Source organism: Pelobates fuscus, chromosome 8, assembly GCF_036172605.1.
Source record: "Pelobates fuscus isolate aPelFus1 chromosome 8, aPelFus1.pri, whole genome shotgun sequence".
NCBI lineage: Eukaryota > Metazoa > Chordata > Amphibia > Anura > Pelobatidae > Pelobates > Pelobates fuscus.
The window spans coordinates 151,459,741-151,481,853 of record NC_086324.1 but is presented as its reverse complement, the minus strand read 5'-3'; the positions used below and the strand labels follow the sequence as shown (position 1 = coordinate 151,481,853).

Below are 22,113 nucleotides of genomic sequence, written 5' to 3'. Positions count from 1 at the left end.
GTGTCCGTTTGTTCTCCACTGGAGAAGGCATTTTTGCTGCAGAAAAAGTTTCCTTTGCAGTTTCCAGGGGTCTGCTTAAATATTGTATCTGTTAAGAACCCACTAAAATGACACAATTTTGGGTCCTGGACGTTTTTTTTTTTTTTTGAAGCTGTATTTTAAAATAATTTTAGTTTTTTTTTTTAATCAATTTATTCTGAAAACAAGTTAGTCCCAATATAAGGATGTCTGGTTTCCTTTAAATAATGAGCCTGATTTGGGAGGAAGAGCAAGTCTTATGTTGCACAATTTTGTATTTTTCGTTCATAAACCGGATCAAAACAATGTGAAATTATAACTCTGTTCCTCCTCGTGAATGGCTTGAATTACAAAGCGAGCAGCGCGTACAGGAATAGCTGCATTGTACAATAAATACACGTTTATGCTGTCGCTGCAATTTCTTCAATAGTGCCTAATTTATTGGAGTTGGCACTTGCCAGAGATTGGTTTGAATACCGCAATATCCTTTATTAGAACTTGGAATTTTGGTCATTGTTATTATTATTATTATTGCCATTTATATAGCGCCAACAGATTCCGTAGCGCTTTACAATATTATGAGAGGGGATTTAACTATAAATAGGACCATTACAAATAAACTTACAGGAACAATAGGTTGAAGAGGACCCTGCTCAAACGAGCTTACATTCTATAGGAGGTGGGGTGTAAAACACATTAGGACAGGAATTTGCAGTCAATAAGGTGGGCTGCCCTTTAGGAGAGGGCAAGAGACAGGTATGTGAGGTAGGGTTAGTCTTGGAGGCCATAAGCTTTCCTAAAGAGATGGGTTTTAAGGCACTTCTTAAAAGATGCAAGACTAGGGGAGAGTCTGATGGCGGTAGACAGGCTATTCCATAGGAAGGGAGCCGCCCGCGAGAAGTCCTGCAAGCGTGAGTTGGCTGTACGAGTGCTCCTGTAGATCTGCTACAGGAAGTCCCCCTGGAAGAGAGGGGTTCACTGCTTCTATAAGAATAGAGCAGGCTGAATGTAGCTTGTATCTGATCTAATAAAACTTGTCCGTAGCTCTATAGAAGAAGGCTGATTCAGAGTGCGAGCAGCGCTGTGCAGCCAGACAGTTTCCTGGCCCTGGCTGTAATTTGAACTTGGAACAGCCCATTGAAATCTGTTTAAAATAAGCTGCCCGAATGATGTAAGGTGCTTAATTCATGCCCCGCCGATTGTATCCAAGTCTAATGAGAGAAGCCCACACATGACTGGAGAGGCTGCACTGTGCCAACTTTTCCTGAACAGTAGTCGCTCATTCAAGCAGCTGTTCATGTGTCCGCTCTCAACTTAACCCATTAAAAGCCACCATGGAAAGAAATGTAAACCCTTGCCGCCGATTTAGATTGGGCGGTGGGGATCCTGTAACCAGTTCATCCTCCAATGATGCAGCCCACCCCCCGCCATCCGAAATGGGGGCTTTTTAAAAGTAGCAGCTTAACACTTTTTTTTTTTTCTGGTCAAACCGCTACCAAAGTGCTGTAGTTGTTATGGTGCTAGATGAGCAGATGAGAGAAGTAACGTTTATTAACATTAATTTTATTGTTATTATATTGCCCTGGTAGATTCTCCTGGGAATGATCATATGTCAGTTGCTAAATTACAGCAAGCACTTGAAATTTGTCTAAATAAAATGAAGGCAAAAATAATTAATTACCGTTTTATTACTGGTGCTTGCTAATGAAATTTCTATAGTGTAAATATTTACCTAACTGCTTCCATGTTCTGGTCTGTCTTTTTATATAAACCAGATGTGGTCACCAAGGAGACATTTCATTTAATTCAAAGTTGAAGACGTAATGTTTTAACAGTAACCAGTGTGGCATCCCTAAGGGCTCTCCTTGACACCACAACTGCTTTCAAACTTCACTTCCCAGAATGCTCAAGCAGCACTGCTGTCTAAGAATTGTGGGTAATGCAGTCCACAGGTATCTGGGATTCCAAACATGAGCCATAGCTGATCATGTAGGAATTTAATTGGCATTTAAAAAAAAAAAAAAATTTAATGCTGGGGGAGGGTCATTACTGTGAATTGGGGAAACTTGCCAAGGGGTTTGCAGCAAGCCAAGGTAGAAATAAAATGCAGAAGAGCTTTCTTAAATTCAGTTTTTCTGGCCTACACCTTCTAAGTTCTACTCAATTCACTGTTTAGCATGGTTTATTTTTTTTAATGTATTTATTTTTCGTTGTTTGATTGCACAAGGACATATGTTGTCCTTTAGACTGACACACAGCAGATACACTGACTACTGATAAGCGTTTAACAAATATAATAGAACAAACCTTTTCTGCACAGGTTTACCCTTCCGCAGACCTTTGTTCTTGGAGCTGAATGAGTCATAATCTATTTGTAATTTGTTGATACCCATTTTAAAGATGTAATGTCACAATTTGGCTGTTCTGCGGTGTTTTTTTTTGTTTTGTTTTGTTTTTGCTTTAGTAACTGCAGTTGGAAGTGTTTACCTGGACGAAGTGTTCAGGTTATGGGTGCCACCACCCTGCACCCCTATTTTTGTGACTGTTGTCATCATATAACGGACTACCTGCATGTTTTCGATCCCAAAGCATTCTGGGATAGATGGTGTAAAAAACAAACCAAAAAAAATATATATATATATATATTTTTTTCCCATTTAAATAAAACATTTTTGCCCTGTTCTTCAAATTCAAAGTTATTGGCTTCACTTGGCCTAAGTTGGGCTGCCTACTTGTTGCATAGTTAGGGTACAATTTAGAGTTTCAGATATTTCATTATGCTTTTCTTTAAATAGGCTTGTCACTTGGTATCGATATCAACAAAAACCACTGCCTTAACATGTCCATCTGTTGGCAACATCTTTTTCCTAAGGTGCAATGGCAGTGTTCTAGAACTTTTTGTGGTACCATATGTGATATCATAGGCTTGATCACCGATCATCACGGCGCAGACTTTGCCATGACATGCTTACATATGATATAAATCCAAAAATATAAAAAAAAAAAATTGTTGTTCTGCCAGATGTGTGCCACTCCATTTCCTCAGAGGGTTAAGAAGGAAAGCCAATAATTGAATACTTGGATATCCGGGTGTGCAAGTATCCCAGAAGTGACAGTTCACCTTTTAACTGGTTGAATGACTCCTACATTTACTTTTTTTTTTTTTTTTTTTTATCTAGGTTGCCCGGTAGCGTTTAATAAAACTGTGGTGTGAATGGGTTGGAAATCTCGTGTAAATTTCACAGCAGTGACTTAATTTAGCTGGCCTGTTTTTTTTTTGTTTTGTTTTTTTAGCTTTTTGTGCCAACGTTCATTTGTATGTAGGAGTTCTCACGCTGCCTACAGAAAGCTTTGGAGTCATCGCTCCCGGGTTTAGTAAATGGTCGATAATAAATTCCACCCACTTTGTTACTTATCTCTTGCATACAGATTTATTTATTATTTTTTTTTTTCCATCTCAAGGCCTAGAAATATCAGAAGAAAATATTTTAACGTGTTTCTCTTATCTGAAGACACACAGAAAAGTGAGCCTAAACTTAAAAACAAATAAATCTTCTTTAACAGAGACAAACGCACATTGCGACATTAAGCATTTATCTCGCATTTTACTTGATTTTTACTTTTTGCAGGTCATGTGACCCCCATGCTTCCAGCATCTGTACCCATCTCTTGTTTTTTTTTTTGTTTTTATGTAAAATGGCATGTACCGTTAATAGTACATATATTGTACCAAAACATAAAATCACTATTAAAAATACTATTCCAAAACATTTTTGACAAAATTCTTTTATATCCGTTGTAGCATTATACATTGTGATAACCACTACTTTGAGCTTAGTGCCCCTTTAAAAACCTTTAATAAAAGTTAATATGTATTTTATTTATTTTTAACTCAAGTTCTGTGGATCTCGTGGTTTTCTTTTTTTTTTTTTTTTTTGCATGTTTATGTGAGTGCATGTGTCAGTTATATAAGCGTATATAACTGCTTCATTGATGTTTCCATGGATACATTTCCTTAAATTGTATTGAAGACAAAATCTTGGTGTGTACTTGCTTTTATTTGAAGTAGTTAATCAGACCCATAGTGTAAATGCTTAAAGAAATGACACACCAAGATGTGTTTAAAACATTTTAGCCAACTACCTCCATTACCATTTACCTATACAAACTGCAACATATTAATTCTTTTTCCGTTTTGTTTTGTGTTTTTTATTTTTATTTTTTTTAATCCAACCTTTATTATGATTTCTGGCAATTACGTGTGCGAACATACTGCAACACTTGAGTTGTTGGTTGGATATTTCTAATGTTAATCTATAAGCAAAGTGTGGCATGCCAGTATGACGGTTAAAGCACTTATTTTTTTGAAAATGATGTCATTAGTCACGACGAATGAATTAATAATTGTCACTTGCTTAATGGTGTCTTCTACTTAAAACAAACAACAACAAAAAACTCCTGCACATAAATAGACCTGATTTCTGACTGACTGCTCTGATAGCTAATTTCTTCAAAATGTATTCTACAGGTTTTTCAATGTAAATTTTTTATTATATTTTATTTTTTTTGTGGTGAAATTAGCAGATTAGTGTTGCGTCATTATAGATAATGTTTTTTGTTTTTTTACGCAATCTGTATTCACTCCAAGATGCAAGTTATCCAGTTATGTGACTTCTCACTCTTTCTAGGTTTTTTTAATTTATTTTTTATTACTTGATTTATTTTAAAACTGTTATCTTATGCGATTTAAATGTGTGATCCTGCAATGCTAAAAACAGCATTATTGTGATCATGTGTAATTTGTTTGTTGCATATAACAAACTAGTTTATATAAATATCTTGCGATAGAACTGTGAACTTAAAGGACCACTCTAGGCACCCAGACGACTTCAGCTTAATGAAGTGGTCTGGGTGCCAGGTACCTCTAGGATTAACCCTTTTTTTTTTTTTTTTTTTTTTTTGTAAATATAATTTTTATTTCAAAATTATGAGCTTCATTCCGAGACGTGCAAGTCTCCACGTGTAGTTGTTAGCAATATTTAAGACTCAACATGAGTCCAACCATAGAAAAACAGTAAAGCACAAATATAAACTCGTGGGCGCGCAGGCCCCATGTATTAGTGGACTCGCAGGTCCTCGTCAGTGATCAAGACTGCTGTGTCGTATTTCACATATCCATATTATCAGTAAACAAAAGAAAACAATAACAGATTCTTGTGGGCGCGCAGGCCCTATGAAGCTCAGAGCTCACAGGTGTACTTCAGAATTCTGCAAGCAATATTCGACTGGCCAGATCCGTAGTTATCATGAGTTAGGTCTGGTGGTATGTAGGATCGTAGTGGGCATTGCGGGTTCGGCCCCCGACCAGGTCTTCAGGTGTGTAGGTCGGTGAGGCCGATGGGCATAGTTGTGTGCATTAGTCGTCAGTGCCCAATGCTCGTGTTTATGCAGCCTAAAGTGTCTGCTTGCTCTTGGTTACATGTTTCCGTCTCTCTAGTCGGTCCGAAGTAAGGGAGTCAGGGAAAAAAGGGGGGGCAGGGTCCGGGTAGGGAAGGGGGGATAGGGTTAGTCTACTGTCTCTGCTTTCGTTAGTCTTGGGGTATCGGTCGTGTAGTCCATAAGCATGGTCTGGAATTCCGGTTTCGTGGTCAACAGTATCCACTGCGTCCATATGTCTAGGTAAGTCTGCTGCTGTTTTTGCGGGCCAGCCGCGTACATGATAAGTTCCTCAACTGCTCTGAGGTCCTCCATTTGGGCAAACCACTGGGATAAGGGCGGGGCCGTTTTATTCTTCCAAAACTGTGGGATTAATTGTTTTGCTACATTAATGATTCGGATCGTGAGTGTCTTTTTATATTTGGACGTGGGGGTGGGCGTATGGTGGAGCAGCATAGCTGCCGGTTCAAGGGGTGGGGGGTTATCTGAGAAGCGGGCTATGACTTGGTGGATAGTGCGCCAGAACGGTTGAATCAGTTCGCAGTTCCACCAAATGTGTAAGAGTGTGCCTATCTCCTTCTCACACCTCCAGCATAGGCGGGAGTCTTGAGAGTTTATGTGGTGCGCAGTAGCTGGTGTGTGGTACCATCTCGTGAGCAGTTTATAAGCAGTCTCCTGACTCTTGCTAAATGTTGAGCAGTGGTGAACATTATTGCAGATCTTTTCCCATTCAGGGGCGCTAAACGTCTTATTTAGGGATTCCTCCCATTTCCCCATAAAGTTAGGTGTCTCTACTGGGGTTTGCATTTGGAGGAGGGAGTAGAGGTATGAAATTCCATGTGATAATGGGTCAGGGGCTGAGCATAGTCTCTCAAAAGCTGTGAGATCTCTGCCCAAAGCCTGTCCCTGCGGGAGGAGTTTTATGTAATTGCGTACTTGTGCATAGCGAAAACGCGTTAGGAAGGACTGAGGGGTCGCCCCACGTAACTCTGTCAGGTCTTTCAGTCCCCGGTTGGAACAGACATGTCTCAGTCGGGGTAGGGGGTCGTCCACTAAAATTTGCAAGGCCTTCGGGTCTAGGCCTGGTTGGAAGTCCGGGTTATGGGTGAGAGGCAGAAGGGGGGAGGGGTGCGTACTAAGAGCATGACGCCCCATACTCCTTCTCCATACCATCAGAGTCGCTTTTGTGTAGGGTGTGTAACGGGCTTCCCTCCCAGAACCTCCCGCTGGGAGCCATGGGAGTAGAGCGGCGGGGACTCCCGCTGCGTGTCCCTCAAGGGATTTCCACAGCTTGTGCACCCCTAGCTTGGACCATTCTACTATTCGTTGTAGGTGACATGCTTTGTAGTATAGCAGAAAGTCTGGGAGGGCTAGTCCTCCTTTGTCTTTGGGCCGTGTAAGCAGTGAGTATTTCAGTCTGGGTCTCCTCCCGTTCCACACGTAGGACCCCAGTGCTCCCCGGAGTGTCGTGAAAAAAGAGGTTGGGATCAGGATAGGCAAGGCCTGGAAGAGGTAGAGTAGACGCGGCAAAAAATTCATCTTCACCACCTGCACCCTACCTAACCAGGATATGTGGGGGAAGGCCCATTCCCTCATTTCTTTCCGAAATTGGGTCAGTAATGGGGTGAAGTTTGTCGCGTACAGGGTGTTTGCGCTCACTGTCAGCCAGGTACCCAGGTAGCGTATCTTGTCCGAGGCCCATTGGAATTTGTAGCTCCTGCGCAGTTGGTCTGCGCGAGGTATGGGTACACTAATGTTTAAGACATAGGATTTCGAGAAATTGATTTTCAATCCCGAGAGGAGTCCGAATGTGTGAAAGGCCTGGACTAGGTTGGGCAGGGAGACCTCTGGATGTGTGAGGAAAAACAGTAGGTCATCCGCGTAGGCGGCAATTTTGTGGTGTGTCTCCTGTGTGAATGCCGGTAATGTCGGGATGATGTCTGATGGTGTTCAGGAATGGCTCCAACGCTAGGACAAAAAGTAGCGGGGAGAGGGGACATCCCTGACGCGTACCGTTAAATATAGGGAACGGGTCTGTTAGGGCCCCATTGACCAGTACGTGTGCTGTCGGTTTGGAGTACAGGGCTTTAATCCAGCCCAAAAGGTGTGGTCCCATTCCCAGGTGTGTTAATGTCCGGAACATGTATTCCCAATTGACCCTATCAAAGGCCTTCTCCGCGTCTGTGGAGAGTAGGAGAAGGCCCGTGTTCGTCTCGGTATTCCTATGCATCAGTGTCAGGGCCCTGATAGTGTTGTCCCTAGCCTCTCGACCCAGCACAAACCCAACCTGGTCTGCGTGGACCAGACCGGGAACATGCGTCTGGAGTCTAGTCGCCAGGACTTTTGCCAGGAGTTTTATGTCCGTATTAATGAGGGATATGGGTCGGTAGCCGCCGCAGTGCTCTCGATCCTTCCCCTCTTTGGGGATGATAGTAATGTGCGCCATTAGAGCCTGTCCGGGAAGTTCGTGTCCCTCTCTGATCGGATTGAACATGTCTGTCAGTGGGGAGTAAAGTATGTCAGCGTATGTCCTGTAATATTTTAGTGGTAGTCCGTCGGGGCCCGGGCTTCTCCCTGATTTGGAGCTTTTAATCGCTAGCGCAAGTTCCTCCGTGGTAATGGGTTCTTCTAGTCGGTTTGATATGTCAGTCGCTAGGGCGGGGAGTGTATGGGCCGAGAGGTACTCATCTATAGAGTCACGGAGTCTGAGATTGTGCGTGTCAGTGTGCGGTCGTGGTAGGGAGTATAAGTCTGCGTAATATGATCGAATGATCTCCTGTATCTTGGTGGGGTGTCTGTGGAGGTTCCCGTCCTTGTCCCGAATGCGGTCTATGTATGTGTCCCGTCGTCTTTTGTTGAGCATGCGTGCTAGGAGCTTCCCACTCTTATTACCGTTTACATGGAAGAATGCCTTGTGTCGTAGAACTGCCCTATGATGTTGGGATTGTATGAGTGTGGTCAGTTCCCTCCTTAGACCTAACAGCGTGGCTTGGTGGGTAGGGAGTTGGAGGCGTTTGTTGAGGGTATCTAGGCTGTGTATGTCTGCTAATAGCGAAGTCATGCGTGCCTCCCTCTGTCGTTTCAGGAGAGCGCCCTTTTGTATGAAATGCCCCCTGATAACACTTTTGTGAGCTTCCCATCGTATGGTGGGGGACGTCTGGTCGCCATTGTGTGTAAAGTAGTCCCGGAGTGTGGTGTCTATGTCCGCAGTCAGTTCTGGCATGGCAAGCAGGGCTTCATTCAGTCTCCACTTAGAGACCCTAGGTCTGAAAAGGGGGGACTTCAGGGTGACCGACACCGGTGCATGGTCCGACCACGTTGCGGTGCCTTGGTCAGCCTGGAGGGCCAGTGGGAGGTGATATTGTGAAAGGAAGAGATAGTCAATGCGAGTGTAGGAATTGTGCGGGTGAGAGTAGAAGGTATAGTCCCTTTCGTCAGGGTGTAGTGCTCTCCAGCAGTCCACTAGTCTCTCCCTCGTCAGTAAGGCCCTGATTGCCGCGATGTGTTGGGTAGGGACGGGTGAGCGTCCTGAGGAGGAGTCCCATTTGGGGTCTAGAGCTACGTTTAGGTCTCCCCCTAGGACCAATACCCCTTCAGCGAAGCGCCGCAGTGAGCGGAGTGTCCGGGCCAGGAAACGGTATTGTCTGCGGTTTGGGGCATAAACATTAGCGAAGGTGTAAAGCGTGCCCGCTATCTCCCCCTTTAAAAAGGTATATCGACCCTCTGGGTCGGTTTGTACATCTTTTTCTGTGAACGGGATGCGTCTATGAATGAGGATCGCAGTTCCTCTGGACTTTCCCCCCTGGAAGTCGCTAAAGTATCCTATGGGGTAGTGGTGGTTCGTTAGTGTGGGACGTGACCCCTCCCTAAAATGCGTTTCTTGTACGAACACAATCGATGCCTTACGGGAGAGAAATTCCCTCACCGCTCCCGACCGTTTCTCGGGTTGATTAAGGCCTCTGGCGTTCAGGGACAGTATCGTGATGGGGGCCGGGGCAATGGACATGACCGGGGCTTTCCTAGCAGTCGTGTATCAGCGTAGGCTTGTCCGTCCGGCGGACAAGCGGGAGGGTGGGGTAGGGAAAAAGGGGGGGGCACAGGAAGGCTTGGGTTAGGCGGGGGGGGAGAAAGTCAGGAGTCAAGAGTCACAGTCGGTAAGTCTGAACAAAATCGCTATAACCAGCGGTATCGGAAAAGAGCGAAGGGGGGCTGGAACCCCCCCGTCCGCTAGAGGGCGGAGGGGGACCGCTCACCTGATTCTGGTCGCTCACTCCAGTAGGGCAGTCGAAGGGGGTCCGGGAATCCCAAGTGAGTAGGGTCCAGGGGGTCAAGTGCGCTCTCAAAAAGGTCGTCACAGACCACTGTGACCTCTCGGGGCACCACCCAGTTAGGATCCATCGTCTCCCCGACTTACGGCACAATCTAAATAAAATTCAGCATGAGTGTCAACCTCACCATATAATGCAGTAAGAAACAGTAGCAATAGTATTAGCCATAACATAAAACACATCAACATTTCAAAATTACCCTCCCTCCCCCCCCCCCCCTGTGCGGTAGAGCCCAGCAGGTCCACTGGCCTACAATTCCGCCTTCCTCCCCCCTCCCAAGTCCCTATCGCCCACCCCCCTCCCGCTCCCAGAGCTAGACATCCCCTCCTTCCCCAGCCTAATGTACCGATCTCAGTTAATATAGAAGGCCCTTAAATGTTAGAATAGTAGAGAGTGGGGGGTCTTATAACGGGGCTATGAGGTGCGTTGCTCCTAATGTTTTCCCTCCCGGGCCTAGGCCCTTCGTGGGTCCCTTTCCTCTCTGCGGCAGTGTGGGTATAGCACCCCTTTCACCCCCCAGGGCAATCTTAGCTAGGTCTAATATTCCCCCCCCACACCCAAAGTGGAGGTACAGTTCCCATAATACTTGCTGTGACCAAATGACAGTCAAAGTTCACAATAACGGTGAAGCGCCAAGGGTGGTCTGCGGTGGGTGGTATAGTTCATAGTCTGCTAGTGTAGTCAGCATGGCGGTTCCGGAGGGGGGGGGGGGTAACCTCCCAGGAATGGAGCGGGTTTCAGATGGGTGTCCCCACTGGTCTGGTCGTTTGAGTACGGGGAGGACGAATTCTCTGAGGGCGAGGGCCCGTGTCCTGTGATCTGGGGGCAAAAGCGTAGAAGTTGAGTGGGTTCGGCCATGTCAGGGTTTCTGGCGAAAGGTGCAGCTCTCTTTGCAGCGCCTGGGCGTCTTCTTCCCCCAGGATCGTGAAGGGGCCGTTGGGCGTAGCAACCTGTAGGCCCGTGGGGAAGCACCAGCGGTACCTCATCTGGGCTGCTTGTAGCTGCCTTGTAAGGGGTTTCAAGGCTCGCCTAAATGATAGCGTGGCTGGGGATAGGTCGGGAAACAGGTGGACTTCCGAGTTTTCCAGTATTATTTTATCTGTGCCCCTTGCTTTGCGGAGGATTTCCTCCTTCAGTGGAAAGCTTTCCAAACAGCAAATAATGTCACGGGGTGGCCCGTCCGGGGGGCCCGGAGGCCTCAGGGCGCGGTGTGCTCGTACAAAGCTAATGGGTGTCTGGAGAGGTCGCACCAGCAATTTATTAAATAAGTCCAGCAAGGTGTCTTGGATCGGGCTTTTCTTGTCCAGCGCCTCTGGCACCCCTCTGATTCTAATATTTTGTCTCCTACCCCTGTTGTCCAGGTCCTCAATGTGGAGCGCCATTTGTTGTAGTATCTTGGTATGGGATTGCAGTCTGTCTGTGGTTGCTGCCTGAACCGCAGACATGTGGTCGCTGTCAGCTTCCAACTGAGTCACCTTTTGGTTAAGGCCTTGTATGTCCTCACGCATGGCGTGTAGCTCAGCGGTAATGGACGCGCGGAGTTCCGCGTTTGCAGTCTTCAGATCCGCTTTAGTGGGTAGTTGCTGCAGCATAGACATTATGTCGGGTAGGGAAGCTTGGGAGGTCGGCAGTGAGTGGTCACCCTGCGGGGAACGCGGGTGGGAAAGGCCGGAGGCCGTGGAGTCGTTCGAGGCCTGGTCCAGATCCGCCGGTGCCACGAGGTATGGCTTCACGGAGGGGGTCACAGTGCGTTTCGGGGTGTCCCCGGGTCTTTGGGTGCTCGATGCGCGGTGTGTTTTCCCCATTTTCGGCTATTATTAGTGTGGTCGGTGAGGTTGAAAGTTAGGCCGGCGGGGAGCTCTCAGTTTATGCTGCCATCTTCGCGGACCTCCAAGCCACGCCCCACCCTTTTTTTTATAAACATAGCAGTTTCAGAGAAACTGCTATGTTTATAATGAGGGTTAATCCAGCCTCCAAATCCTCTAGTGGCTGTCTCATTGACAGCCGCTAGAGGCGCTTGCGTGCTTCTCACTGTGAAAATCACAGTGAGAGCACGCAAGCGTCCATAGGAAAGCATTGTAAATGCTTTCCTATGCGACCGGCTGAATGCGAGCGCGGCTCCTGCCGCGCATGCGCATTCAGCCGATGACGTCGCGATCAAGATGGAGAGGAGGAGGAAAGCTCCCCGCCCGGCGCTGGAAAAAGAGGTAAGTTTAACCCCTTCCTCTCTCCAGAGCCCGGCGGGAGGGGGTCCCTGAGGGTGGGGGCACCCTCAGGGTACTCTAGTGCCAGGAAAACGAGTATGTTTTCCTGGCACTAGAGTGGTCCTTTAATTTCTATGGTTTTGGGTTTTAATCAAATAAAAGTTTGGCTGTTTTTTTTTTTTTTTTGTCTCAAAAAATATATATCCACTTTTAATACTATTGTCAAGATAACATAGCACACTAATGTTTAGAATTCTTATTAACTTGGTGTACGTAACAAAGATCACTACCCATAGCTTGAATGCTAAAGCAGTAGAATATAACAAAAAATTGTACCAATCCAATATCAAAAATATTTAATGTCTTTTCAAATGTTCGATGGCTCTTGTATGTGTATTTGCAAATGTGCTATTTTCTTATTATAGAAATATCCTGCTGCTAGAATGTAACAGCATGTGGTTGAGCATACATCTCAAATCCCAAGGTAGAATCCCTAATTTTAAATATGCCCATGGTAGCTATCAAATATTTCTCTCTGTCCCTCAAGTTGAATAAAAACGAAATAAAAATTGGTGGTGAAGAGCATGTGATTGGGGATACCACTCTGATGTCACTCTAATTATAATTTGATCGCGTAATAGAGTCTGTAGTCACTGTAGGTGAATTTAATGTGACTTTGTCTCTATTCCAGTCCCTGATGCTCCTGGGTTGTGTTGCACTTGCCTGCCTCGCACTTGACCTCTTGTTCCTGCTTTTCTATTCATTCTGGTTCTGCTGTCGTCACCGGAAAACAGAAGAGAATACCAATGCAGATTGCTGCTGTACTGCCTGGTGCGTCATCATTGCAACCCTTGTTTGCAGGTAAGAGAACTATGGGCAAATGGAAGAATCAGCGGATTTAAAACCTTTGCATGCTAGATGTGCAGGTGTGATTGGATTCCAGCCTGGGGGTTGGAAGTCTGGAACTTCAAAAAACGAAAAACAAAATTGACAGACTGGGCATGAAGTATTCTACTTGATGACAAATACCATGAATTTATATATACCTCACAAAGATAAGTAGCATGTATTAGGTGTATTGGGTTTACAAGTTAAAGGGACACTCCCGGCACCAATACAGCTTTAAAGGGAAACTACAGTGCCAGGAAAACAATCCATTTTCCTGGCACTGGAGGTACCCTCTCCTTCCCTCCCCCCAATCCCCGGTTACTGAAGGGGTGAAAACCCCTTCAGTCACTTACCTGAGGCAGCGTCTATGTCCCTCGTCGCTGTCTCCTCCTCCTCCTCCTCCTCCTCCTTACTCCGTCGGCCGGTTGGCGAGACTGATTCCGCCCACCGGCCGAGGAGACCTAATGAGCATGCGCGGCAATGAATTTCAATACTTTCCTATGGGGAAATGAGTGACGCTGGAGGTCCTCACACAGCGTGAGGACGTCCAGCGACACTCTAGCAAGGAAAATCCTTGCTAGAAATCAGGAAGTGACCTCTAGTGGCTGTCTAGTAGACAGCCACTAGAGGTTTGAGTTAACCCTGCAATGTAATTATTGCAGTTTATAAAAAAAACTGCAATAATTACAGTTGCAGGGTTGGGAGTAGTGGGAGTTGGCACCCAGACCACTCCAATGGTCAGAAGTGGTCGTGGTGCCTGGAGTGTCCCTTTAATGCATTTGATAGATTTTTGTCATATTATTATGCTGTATTTTTCTGTATGATCAAATATTTATAATTTTTACACACTGAAATTAATGTTTTGCAGAACGCTGCACCATAGACCTGCCTTTGTGGCCACGTTTCCTCATGCCAGAAAGGCTTCCTTATTAAATGCATGTATACAGTCTCCGCCCCAACAGCACCGAGTGAGTGGCTTTTAGTTCACAACCTGGCTGTAGAGAGTCAGAGAAACCGCAAACCAGTACTAATATCCTTGCTATATGTCTTGCTGGGTGTCCCATTCTTCTGATGTAGGTTGTCTTGCAGTTCAGATCATTCAGTACGGTCCATGGCTGACCTGTGTTACATACGTTCGATAAGGACGTTTTATTGTGCTATAAGGGGGCATGTCTAAAGAGGCAGGCTTATGGTCAGCATTCTGCAAAACCTTTATTTATTTTTATGGAGAAACTATAAAGATTTGAACATGCAAAAAATGAAGCATAGTAATGAGGCCAAAGCCTATAAAATGCATTAAAATTGTATTAGTGCCACATTCTAGGAGTGTCCTAAGTTCAGTATTCATGGATTTATTTTTTTGACGGAGTTGGTGAGATACATGAGATGAAAGTGGCACTGTCATGTCGAACTTGCCTTTCTCCTATTGTTTCTTCTTCTCTTCCTCTCATAATTGGTTCTTCTTTTCTCTATTTCTGATCTATAAATAAAAAAAAAGACAAAGTAAGGACTACTTGGTCTTATGTATTTTCCCTACGCTTGACTTTCTTTGACCAAGGGAGGAGCTTAAGTCAGCTCCATTTCCTCTGTCAAGGAGAAGAGCGAGTACTTTCTCTGATACAGGAAATGGAGCTGACTTAAGCTTCCCACGACGAAATGCCTACATTTCAGGATTAAAAGTACAGGACCCTGGGGGTGGGGGGGGGGGAGCGGAGCCAAGCTACTGAACTGAATGGGCGCATGTTGTCCGAGCTCCGTGCTGACAACTCATCCACAAACGATTGAGGGTTTATATAATTCCAAAAAACATGCAAACCAACCCAGGAACTGACCCTCACGATATGAAGAGGAAGAACAAAAAAACCAAGACCAGAGAAGCCAAGCATGAATATCAGCAACTTATGGCGCCAGGCCCGGAGTGAGGTAGAGCCTAAAATGGACGACTTCTCAGACCTCAGATGACTTTTCACTGGGAACGGTAGGAGGACACACAACGGAGCGGGGGGCTCTCAAACCTACCGCCTCTCACGCGTATCTCCGACATACAATCCAAGCAGACATTGCCCAGCTCCGACAAGAACTGCACGGCCTAACGAGCCGCATGGGGGCTTTAGAAAGCGACACCCAGCACACGGCCCAACTTCAAAAGGCAGTGCAAGAGCTGCAGATCCAGCCGGCAAAAACAGATCAGAGGTTTGCAGTGCTTGAGGACCAGAGGTGCAGACTAAACTTGAAGATAAGGGGTATTTCGGAGGAGACCCCGGAGACAGGGCTACCACACCTGCTGCAGTGACTTCTCACAGCACTGCTACCACCAAGCAAACAAAACAGGTGGGCCTGGAGAGGATGTTCCGCCTGGCAAAATGAGCGAAAGCACCGACCTTAGCACCGAGAGACCTCGTGCGATTTCCAAACAGCATGGATAAAGCCGCTATCATGAGCGCAGTCCAGAAACACTCACCACTTGAATGGTTCCTGTATGCCTGCAGATACAGGCTTGCACTATCCCACCACAAATGTTTCATATATTTTCTGTTGACGTTAAGATGTTATAATTTTTTTTTTTTTTTTTTATCATGCTCACAGAGAATGATTAGTATAGGTATTAGAAATCCGGACATGGACACAGAGGGCAGGGCACAAGAACCACATTCCTACTCCTACATAGCACAATGCTGACGCATGACAACCCCTACGACACCTACAACCATAGGGTTAGGGGATGTACGCACAACACAGAAGCAGTGCTCTACCCCTTGTACTACCTAGAAGGGACAAGACTCCCTCACAGCCCCACAGCGCACAGCATTTAAGAGGCATTACCCCACCGGGGCCACACACACAACCCCGACTGACACAGGCTCTGACGTTAATACTAATATTGGTACGACCACATGATACACCCCGACCAACCCTATGCACTTCGACTATGCACACACGAACAACCATGCTTCTCAACATCCACACACCCACGATGGCATCGACACCCCCCCTCATTTTAATCTACCTCCCTTTGTTTTCCACTGAGATGCCCATTGTTTGCTGTTATCTGCCATTACCCTTGGTATGTACATAAAGGATGAAGGAGATCTCTGAGCTACGGTGTTCCTGGCATAGTATGATCCTTGTACTTTTTTTGGAAACCAGCAGGCACCTTTTTATACACCCGCTAAATCAAACCCTGTGTATCGTTTTACTGTTCTGTTCTAGAACACCCACACACATTCTCCATTACTGAATCCACATAATTGCTCTGGGAATCTCTGCTCTGTATGCCTCGTTTTCAGATATGCTATGCCGTTTACGTCCTTGTCTTGCAATAACACTTAATTGGATATTGCAATTTTTTTTTACCCAAGTCTTCGTGAGTCTCGCTATTTCCCGTATTAATCACACTTAAAATAATGCCACATAAACTATTCACACGTGCCACACTCTCGCACAATGAGCCCACGTACCCACGTACCCACAGACACATAGACCTAAAACTAGCCACTTGTACTCCATGAACACTTATACCCCTACACCCAGTCACATGGAACACAAACACTGTTTTAATTCAATGCCCCTGCTGCTCCTCTCTGCTGGTAGGGAAATTAGAGTTGGAATGATCTACAGTGCTGTCCCTTGAACCTAGCAAGAAATGGACAGTCTCTCCAACATGTCATTTTACATCCTAACAGCACTATGAGTCATGCCACGAGGGAGTGCAAGGGAGTCCTGAAGCTGTCTCTGGAGCACACGGAGACAGCCCACTCACTTCCGCATCACGGAGAGCCATGGGGAATGACAGGAACACAAATTCTCAATGCCAAGTCTCATTTCATTGTCACTATGGCAACCTGGCTCTGACCGTGTCAATTCTTGCCTTGGAGGTATATGTGTTCCATACCCCTGCATTTGCAAGTTGTGCATCAGGGATAGAACAGAGTTAAATTATATATAGCCTTTGTCACTAAAATATTTTAGAGAGCGAAACAAACTGACAAATTATGCAATATTTGCCTGAGATATTAACTGATTGATGCCTTGGCATTCAAGTAGTTAACTTCTTTTTCTTTAAAAAAAAAAATGTTGCTTTTCCATGAAATTCATGCTTGCGGACTTTGGCAAGCTGGATAAGGTACATATTGAAGTAATCATTTAACAACCCCAGCAGTGCTTAATTGTTTCACGCACCATATGATCGTCATTCCGCTGAGGGCATTTTAGGAATGTAAGCACTCGAAATGCACATTTTAGTCCTGGTTTTATGCTATTTTTGTCAGAGTTGTCTTCCTTTTATCTTCAGATAACTTTCCACTAGAGAAATTATTTTCATTTTATTTTTATATTTTTTTTTCTTCCCTCCAGCAGTGTTGAAAATTTGATTGAGAAACTATAAAATAACGGGCCACTTTACACCGCGTTCGGCGTGGATGAGGCTAATATGTTGTTCAAATGCTTGAAACCAATGTTAATCTTGAAGGGAGGGCAGGATATCCTGGTTGCGTACATTTTAATAGTCATTTAAGGCAGCAGGAATGAGCCTGTGAGCAGGCCAGATGTATGCAACGTGACTTGCATCTATTAAAACGCCATGACCTATTTTAAAAGAGTAATAATTTTATCTTTCCAGGGATCAGTTTAGATGGGATTAGAGCTCCGTTACTAACTGCATTACCTTCCTTAATAACAGATTTCTGTATTAACCCGATTGGAATCCTCCATTTATTTATTTGTAATTTATTCTGGCAAATCCTAACCGTTACTGTAATGCAGTGAGTGATATTTGGCTCTCCGGATGTTTGTGAACTTAAATTTCACATGGTGCTCGACTTACTGACCTCAAAGGAAAAGTAATGCCATGATGTTTTGAGGAGGTAGCCAGTAATATGTATGCATTTCTGGATTTTCTCGGAGCCTGGCCTTGAGGCACTGGAATATGATTAATCAATTTGAGTCTCAATGCGTCCCTGAAGTGATGCTGCACTGGTGTACACTACATGCATTCAGAATTCAAAATAATATCGGTGTGTATTTACATTACCCAAACACACGTATTTAACCCCATATTAAAGAGCCAGGAAAACAAAGCGCCTATGTCCCTGGGCATGCGCACCAGTGGCCATGCTCACATTACTATTTCCACCCATAGGAAAGCCTGCTTAATGCTTTCCTATGTGGTTTTACATGACGCTGGATGTCCTCCTGCATAGACAGCCACTAGAGGTGGTGGTAACCCTTTAAAGGTAATTATTGCAGTTTATTAAGAACTGCAATAATGACCGTTGCAGGGTTCAAGGACCTGGGACTATGCAACCAGACCACTTCAATGAGCTGAAGTGGTCTGGGCACCTATAGTGTCCCTTTAAAATTAGCCTTTCTCTTATGATTGTGCACTTACAGTGGCTGAAGAAGGCTTCTTGGGGAGATCCAGCAGAGTTGCATGACATTGACCGTTGTAGAGTGTGCTTCAGCACCAGAAGTTTAAGGCAAGGCTAGGCAACCTTTGGCACTCCAGATGTTGTAGACTACATCTCTCATGATGCACTTAGGGCCATAATTCTGGGAAAGGATCAGAGGAGCTAAAGTCTACAACATCTAGGTGGCCTGCCCCTGGTAGAGCAATTTAGAGACTGCATAAAAATTGGCAGATTAATGACCAGTAGGGTTACATGTATGAGGGCAGGACCTAATATTGTATGTTAATATTCTAACCAAACTCCCACTACATCTAGGCGGCAGCAATAACCATAGTACACCCCATGCATAACATTAAAAAAAAAACACAAAATGACTTTCACACTATCCACAGTTGCCAACTGTCCTGTTTTTGCCGGGATAGTCCTGGCAAGTTGGAGACTGTCCCGGGTAATTTACTCTCCCGGAACCGTCCCGCCCCCCGCTGCAGGACTCTGAGATGTGCCTGCTCACAATGCTCTCCCCGCGCAGTAATGCTCTGAGGAGTGGAGCCTGAAGTGGGCGGGGCATGTGACATCACTTCCCTTCCCATCAGGCCATGCTCGAGATTACCGAGCAGGGAGAGCCGTAAGAGTCACTTTAAATCCACTTATACCACCAACGGCAAGCAGTAATGTTTGATAGTATTTTCTAATTAAATAATTATGTATCTATCTATCACATGTCTTATTGGTGCCACCTCGTTTCTCTTCCCCGTATGCATCTCTCTCCCCATGACTAGCATCCTTCCCCCTCTCCCCATCACTTACAGCCACCCCCTCTGTGCTTGTGTGCTTGTGTGTAGTGAGCTTGTTTGTAGTGAGTTAATTGAGAACACATGAAGAGGCCGCCAGCACTGTAACATGGCTGGGTGATGCAAATACAAACATGTAAATTAAGCACTGCACTTAGTGCAAAATAAAAGGTAAAAAAAAATCTGCTATAGAATAGTATTTACAACATTCATTTTAACCCTCTGCCTCCTCCTGTTCTTATTTCTTGACTAAAGTTTGCTTTAGAGTTTACTACAAACATTTTGTCTTTCAATCACTTTGTTTGGTGATTCGTTGCAGCGTGGGAAGTGTGGACCACTGAGTGTATTGCCTCCATTTTAAATAAAATGTTTCTTCAGTTCCAGGCCTTTTTTTCGGATAGTAATTAGACAAGCAGATTAACACCTCTCATGAGATCTCTGTATGTATGAAATGCCTCCAGGTGAGAGCTCCTGTAATTTAATTTGAACTCATAGCTGTTAAACTCTTAAGGGTTTTTCTATATTGTGAACTATGTTGAATTAACAACCAGGATTGCAACATTTATATAATTGGAGTTGAGAATGATCTCTACCATCCCTAAATGTAGCAAATATTCACCAGAAGAATACCACATATACCAACCATTCACGGGTCTGAATAGCAGTATCTGGTGACACAGTGGGGGAGCCCCCAATCAGTGAATCACAAGCACATCGTTAAAGGGACAATCCAGGCACCCAGACCACTTCTACCCATTGGAGTGGTTTGGATGCCAACTCCCACTACCCTTAACCCTGCAACTGTAAATATTGCAGTTTTCATAAACTGCAATAATTACCTTGCAGGGTTAACTCCTCCTATAGTGGCTGTCAACTAGACAGCCACTAGAGGGCACTTCCGATATTATAGCACACATTCCATGTGCTATAGTGTTGCTGGACGTCCTCACGCTGTGTGAGGACCTTCAGCGTCGCTGAAATCCCCATAGGAAAGCATTGAAAGCATTTTTCAGTGCTTTCCTATGGGGAGGTCTAATGCGCGATAGGTCTCCTCCGCCGGATGACGGTGGGGGAGGGGCGTAGGCGGAGCCTGACCCAACGCCGAGGGACATCGGCGCTGGATACAGGTAAGTTACTGAAGGGGTTTTAACCCCTTCAGCAACATGGGATGGGGGGTTGGAGGGAGCGGGGACCTGCGGTGCCAGGAAAACTGTTTATTTTACTGCCACTGGAGAGTCCCTTTAGGAGCTTGCACTATATTCCACAAGGCTTTAAGACCATGTTCTATGGTCCACAACCGCGCTCTGATGCAAGGTTATATATTTATGGTTGCAGCTCTTCTCCTAACTTGCTTTATTCAGTGCGCCCATTCTGATGCCACTTGTCCATCTCGCTTCATTATTGATGGAGGCTGTCCTACTCATGCCCATACTGACATCATGTCACACCATAGTATAATTTCTGACACTGAACCCTCTGTCAACACACACACGTTCTGGACGCACAGAAATAACACAGGATTTCATTGACTAATATATACGTCGGTCGTCTTATGCTCCTTGCCCCGTTGCGGTCCTAGTTTGGTCCCAATAATGTGTTATACGGTGTTCTGATATCTTGATTTCCTAACCCGGCTTTCCATTGACTTCTCTGATTTCTGACACCCTTGACACAGTCTCTTGTTTCTCTTGACTTTTTCTTGTTTACCGTTATACTATTGCTCTGCTTAACATTGGGCCTGGCCACCTTGAAGAACCGGTAATACATTCTTATTTCTGTTTAGCTCAGGGTTGTTTCATGCTCTTCGTGTAGGCGTTCTATCCTGTGATGTCTGAGCCTGGTCGTAGCCAATGACTGCTGTCCAAATTTGGACTAAATTGATATTTCCAATGCAAAGGCAATATGCAAAATGATGGTCCACTCCACAGCTGCCTGGAGGGCCCTTAATATGTCAAAGTGCACAAAAACATGTTCCACACCAAGGAGGACAACGCCGGAGTAATCTTGGCACAATAAGTACTACAGTGGCATGAAGGGGTTTTGGTGTCTAGGGTGCCCCAATCCCATGGTGACATGCCCCTATATGTCACTTTATTATCCTTTACTGGGGTGAGAGGTTGTCAGACGTTCATGAAACGGACTGTTTCTCTCCAGTAAGTAGACTACAGTGCCTTCTTGGAAATGATTCTTGTATGGTCATCAAAATGTGTTGGTCTGTGATCTGCCCACGTTTTAGAATTGTGTAGTCAGTTTGAATTATACCATAATCACCTGAGATTAGAGGCACTGTGTATCATAGAAGGAATTTTGTCAAACGCTGAATATGGTTAAAACAAAAAGGAAAAATGTAGTTTATGATCACGAACACATTTGCTGCGTGTTAAACACATGCTAGGCTGACTGTCATGTGACCTTTAAATGCACACTGCTCATTTCTTTGCGATGTACTGTTGTGATAATGTAATATACGGTGCCAATTGCTATGCTTTCCTGTCACCCCGCATATTCTTTATGTAGAGCTCTGTGTTTTGTTCTTGTGAAGTTCTGTGATACATCTACACATGATGGCCATCCCTGTGCATATTATTTCTGTAGAGCTCTGTAATACACAGTGCATATTACCATGAGTCTTATCCCTGTAGAGCTTTATATACGTTCATACACATGATATATTAGTGCGGGTTTTATTGCTGGGAGCTGTCATATACGAGGTTATGCTCATAATTGATAAATGGGAGGAAAGAGGAACGCCATGAATTAACGCCAAAAGGGTAATTGTGGATGTGAGGTCCTAGTTTTCTTTATACACGGGAATCATGTATATTGGTGTCCCAATGATCAAAACCCTGCACCAGGCTAGTTAGTATTTTCTGATATTTAACTGGCAACTATCTCTGTATTTCACTAGACAAACAAATATATCAGCTCTTGCTCAGTGGCTTAGAATAACTGACTAGGGCTGCTTTTTTTTTTAATTTTATTTTTTTATATTTTTCGTACACTTTTACAATTAATATTTTTGCATGAACTTGAAAAACATTTT

The 22,113-nt window shown here is 44.8% G+C and overlaps 1 protein-coding gene across 2 annotated transcripts in view; it reads left to right on the top strand.

Annotated features, from left to right (window-relative positions):
* TTYH3 (tweety family member 3) overlaps window positions 1–22,113 on the top strand; it is a 102,619-nt gene that overhangs the window by 21,422 nt on the left and 59,084 nt on the right. For both annotated transcript variants that reach the window (XM_063430437.1, XM_063430436.1), the window contains exon 2: window positions 12,678–12,847. In XM_063430437.1, the coding sequence (XP_063286507.1) occupies window positions 12,678–12,847 (170 nt within the window). The remainder of the gene's footprint in view (window positions 1–12,677; window positions 12,848–22,113) is intronic.